A 5,001-nucleotide genomic window follows, 5' to 3' on the forward strand; every position below is an offset into this window, starting at 1 on the left:
CATCCCCTGTTCTAAAGGCCCTCTCAGCTCTGCCCCTCCCAGCCCTGCCATTCCCTATTCTAAGCTCCCTCCCAACCCTGACATACCCAGTTCTAAGCTCCCTCCCAGTTCTGACCTTCCATTTTCTAAGGCCCCTCCCAGCCCTGACATTCCCTGTCCTAAGCTCCCTCCCAACCCTGACATTCCCTGTCCTAAGCTCCCTCCCAGCCCTGACATCCCCAGTTCTAAGCTCCCTCCCATGACATTCCATGTTGTAAGTACCCTCTCGGCCTTGATTTCCATGTTCTACACACCTCCTCTTCCCCCACCCAGGGCTGGAAAGTGGAGGCAGATGAGTCTGATGATAGATCTCGGCATCCCCCACCCTCCCCGGCCTGGGTAGCCCCTGTTTTCTGGCTGTGGCCTGCCTTTTGGTGGGAAATCACTCTCTCTGTCACCATGAGTGTGTGACAACCCGACGGGCCACACCCCCGGGCACTGGGGGGCTGCTCCCAGGTTCCCAAGAAGCCAGCGCCCGCCAGGAGCACCGGGGAGCAGCAGAGGCCAAGTGGAGACTGCCACCAGCCAAGGCCATAGCTTTCCTCCCTTTGACAGGATAGGCAGCCATCTAGATCACTTTAAGGTCTGTAACACACAACCTCATTGAACTATTATTAGCCCCATTCCACAGATGAGAAAACTGAGGCAGGCAGGAGTGAAGTGAGGCGCCCAGGGCCTCACAGCTGGATTTGAACTCAGTCCTCCTGACTCCAGGCCTGCACCCTATCCACTGGGCCAGGAGCAGCGAATGTTCTTCCCCCCTCTCTTGGTGCCTCGCCTCTCTCCTGTAACACCTGGCTCTTCTCTGCCTTCCCAGACCCCCCATTCTATAAGGTCCATCCCTGCCCTGAAAGCCTCTCATGATAGAATCACAGACTCTCAAAATAGGACGGGCTCCTCGGAGCACAGGTGGACAGCTGGGAAGGGGCTGGGAGGCCTGAGAGAGGCCGAGAGAGGGGACACCCCTTGCCCAAAGCCACCCACTAAGTAAGTGCTGGACAGCCAGGATTAGAATACAGGGCCTCTGCCTCTAACGCCAGGGCCAGAGGGCTCCCAGCCCAGCGTCTCGGCTCCACAGAACCCCCTTCCCGACTCCTGGTCGCCCAGCCTTTGCTGCAATGCCGCTCATTCCACTGTGGACACACCAGGCCGGGCAGCTGTCACCAGGCCGGGCAGCCTGGTATGTCCCTGGTCCTGGTCTGCTGCCTATCAGTCCCAGCTCATGCTGGCCTCATCCTCATCTGGGGCTCGGCGATGGACGGATTGGGAATGTTCACTGCCCTTCCTCGGAGGGGGAGGCCCTGCCACCCCCATGGAGCCTGTGGCCATTTGGGCACAGGGACGAACACTGGAATGGCCGAGGAAGGTGCCCCCCGCCCCGGCCGAGCCTGGAGAGTGCTGACCCCCGGAGCCTATTCTGGCTGCAGTCCCGCAGGCTCACAAGGCCCGAGAGCATTGGCTGCCCTCAGGGAAGGCCTTCAAGGCCACCATTCTGCAGATAAGCAGACTGTGGGGGCAGAGAACTGTCCTGAGTGCCATGGGCAGTGAGCGTCCCAGCCTGCCTGCTGACGCCCGCTCCTGGTGAGCACTCGTTGTTTCCCTGAGCCCAGCACAGGGCAGCTGCTTCTGGAGTGACTGGGTGAGCTCGTCCAACCCTCTTGCTTTACAGATGGGAAGACTGAGGCCCACGGCACAGAAGGGACTTGCACACATGGGCAGTGTAGCCCATGCAGGATTTGAACCCAGGCCCTCCAGGGCTCTTTCCACTGCCCTTTGCTGCTTTTCCTCCCCCGCATGTACACGGTCGTGTTAATGGAGCCAGATCCCTCAGATCTGGCCTTTGGAGGGGGATCAGGGCTGCAGCCCCTTATGGAGCCCTCCGGACCCTGGCCCTGAGCTGCCCCAGAGGAGCAGCTTCTTCCCGCCTCACCCCCACCCCTCACCCCTGCCCAGGCTGCCCAAAGGCAAATGAGGCTGAGAATCTGGGAGCTGCTCAGGAAAACGGGCTTGTCTTTGTCTCACTCTGTCTCCTCCATGGGAGAAGGCTGCTCACCAGCTCACCTGCCCCATCTCTGGGCCTCTGGTCTTGGCTCCTGTCCCTCCAGGCCCCAGGAAGCCCCCCACCCTCTTTTGTTCTCCCCTCTTCCTCTTGTCTCTCCCCTGGCTCCCTCCTCCCCCTCCCCCTTCCCCATGGAGGCTGGGGGCTGGCCTCTACAGGCAGAGATCCCCTCCCCCCTCTCTGGGGGCAAGCTGGGCTTCACCTCCCACCCTCCCTCTCCTCTTGGGGGTCAGTCCCACTGCAGGCCTCCTGCTGCCCAGCTCCCACATCCTGGAGTCCACCCCAGCCCATATAGAAAGGAACTGTCACCTCTCATCCCTCTCCCTTCCCGGGGAGGCCGTTCCAGGCACCTTTCCCACTGGCCACGTGAGTGTGGAAGCCTGTGGGGCTCTGGGCCAGGGGTTTGGGGCTGGGTAGTCCTCTGCGCTGTGGGGTGTGTTTGTGTGTGTGTGTGTGTGTGTGTGTGTGTATGTAGCAGCTGTGGGCTCATCTGTGTGTCCTGTGTGTGAGCATGTCCTTGAGCTGTGCCTGGTGTGAACACATCCATGTCAGGGTCCCAGGGTGGACAAGTGTCACTGTGGGCTCCTGCGGGAGCCTGTGTGTGTATGTAAGAGTGTGCATGAGTGTGAGCTCTGGTGCCCGGAGTTATCAAGCCTGTCTCTACATGTAGGTGCCTGAGGGGTGCGGGTGAGGAGGGATGAGAATGAAAGGGGAAGGGTCGCCCCTCCCTCCTTCCCCCACCCTCTCATTTGTCTCTTCGTGTGTGCATCTTTCCGTGTCAATGTGTGTGTGTGTGTGTGTGTGTGTGTGTGTGTGTGTGTGTGCCCCAGCACATCCACACAGCAGCCCTCCTGCCGTCTCTAGGGGCAGGGCCGGGCGGTGGCTGCTGTGGCCGTGGCGTGGCCTTGGTGGTGGCACGCAGACCCCAGCCCTCTCCCTTCCCCTACTGGCCCAGCTCCACCTCGCCAGGCCTGGCGCCTGGCCCCTACCTTTGGACATGAATCCTTCTTTGTCTTTGGAGATGCTCTCGGGGTGGGGGGGCCGGGCGCTGGGTGCGCAGGGCTGGTGGCTCTGGGTCCCCACTCAGACAAGGGGGGGCCCAGCCCTGGCCCTGGCCTCCCTCCCTCCTCCGCTCGCCTCCCTTCTTGGCCCGGAGCAGCCAGGAGCAGATGGGGAGAGAGGGAGGCAGGCAGGCAGACAGAGAAGGAAAGAGGGAAGGATGCTGCTGCCGCCGCCGTCACTATTGGGATCTGCCACCCGCACCACGTGACGCGCATGTTAACCATCCCCGAGGATCCTCCCCGCTCCTCCCCATGCCCATCCCCATCCCCCCCGCGGGGAACCCCGCCCCCTTTCCCCCTCTGCCCTGGGGAAGGGGGAGCTGGGACACCCCCCAGCCTCTGCTCCCACCTCACCCAGCCCCGGGGACAAGAGGCAGGAGCTGGCCAGAGGCTGGGAGGGGAGTCCGAGCCCTGGGGCCCCAGTGCCCCTCTGACAGCAGTTGGGAGACCCTCCCAAGGCACCTTCTCTCAGAGCCATTAACAATAGAACACGGAACAATCAAAGTCTCTACTGTTACTATCAGTGTTTGTTATTGAGCACCAAGTCCCCTGACCTCTGAGCCTCACCTGCCACATCTGGAAAATGGGACCACGGCTCTTTTCCCTACCTACCTCACAAAGCTGTACACAAAGGGGACATCGTTATTAAATTTCAGCCTCAAAGGGGGGGGGTGCACCAGCTGATGTCTCTCTCGGCCCCTTGCCAACTCTGCCTTAAGGAATCCCAACTCTACTCGTCCACAGTCAGGCCACGGCCAGTGGCAAAGCAGGGATTCAAAACCAGGTCCCCTCCGGCCCCCCAGCAGGGGGATCGGTGCCTGGGAGGAGGCGGCATGTTTGCACGTGTGTGTTCATGCACCAGCGGCCTGCCCTCCTTAGGAACTAGCCCCTGCTCCTCTGAGGCAGCTCAGGGCCAGGGTCTGAGGCTCCACAAGGGGCTGCAGCCCTGATCCCCCTCCAAAGGCCAGATCTGAGGGATCCGGCTCCATTAACACGACCGTGTACATGTGGGGGAGGAAAAGCAGCAAAGGGCAGTGGAAAGAGCCCTGGAGGGCCTGGGTTCAAATCCTGCATGGGCTACACTGCCCATGTGTGCAAGTCCCTTCTGTGCCGTGGGCCTCAGTCTTCCCATCTGTAAAGGGGCAAAGGGAACAGAAGAGAAATCAAGCGGGGAAGTCCCATTAACTCACAAGGCCTTGGCCAAGTCAGAGAATGTCAGAATGAAAGACAACTCAGAAATCAGCTCATCCGACCCCCTCATCTTACAGCCAGGGAAACTGAGGCCCAGAAAGGGGAAGGGACTTGCCCTCAGGTCACGGTGTGATTAGTACCAGAGCCAGGAAGCCTTCCCCTGGCAAGCCTCAGTCTGCTCATCTGTCAAATAGGGTCAAGGGTCTCAGCATTGCCTCCCCCCAAGTTCTCTGTGAGGCTCAGATGGACATAACTGGGCTTGGCAGGAGGATTCTTCATCTGCAAAATGAGGGGCTCAAAGTCCCTTCTAGCCCTGCCCTTCCCTGCCCTGGGAGAGCCCCGAAGCCAGAGGTCAGCTGAGACTCCAGAATGAATTTTCGGTGTGGCCTGAGGCAACTGGTTCCAAATCCCTCTGTGATCTATAAGGTCCCCTTCCCCTGCGTGTGGGACAGGGGAGCAGAGAGGCTTAGCAAGGCCCGCCCCCAGGGGCGGTCAGAGCCTCTGAGGGCCTGGGCCTGACCTCAAAGGTCACAGGCCGGCCCCAAGGCCACCCAGGTTTCCCTGAGTCCCCTTCTCCTGGACTATGGCCTCCAAAGTTAAGGAGGCTGGTGGAGAAGGGCCTTAGGGAGTACGGGAGTGGAGACAGCTCGA

The 5,001-nt window shown here is 60.7% G+C and overlaps 1 protein-coding gene across 4 annotated transcripts in view; it reads right to left on the reverse strand.

Moving 5' to 3' along the window:
- Positions 1-3,312, reverse strand: part of SEPT3 (septin 3) — a 19,465-nt gene extending 16,153 nt beyond the window's left edge. For 3 of the 4 annotated variants that reach the window (XM_027874082.1, XM_027874071.1, XM_027874104.1), the window contains exon 1: positions 3,088-3,312. In XM_027874082.1, the coding sequence (XP_027729883.1) occupies positions 3,088-3,097 (10 nt within the window). In that variant the 5' untranslated portion in view covers positions 3,098-3,312. The remainder of the gene's footprint in view (positions 1-3,087) is intronic. The other variant, XM_027874092.1, reaches the window with a different exon arrangement.
- Between the last annotated feature and the right edge of the window lie 1,689 nt (positions 3,313-5,001).

The sequence above is a fragment of the Vombatus ursinus genome, unplaced genomic scaffold, assembly GCF_900497805.2.
Source record: "Vombatus ursinus unplaced genomic scaffold, bare-nosed wombat genome assembly UNPS02003292.1, whole genome shotgun sequence".
NCBI classification, from domain to species: domain Eukaryota; kingdom Metazoa; phylum Chordata; class Mammalia; order Diprotodontia; family Vombatidae; genus Vombatus; species Vombatus ursinus.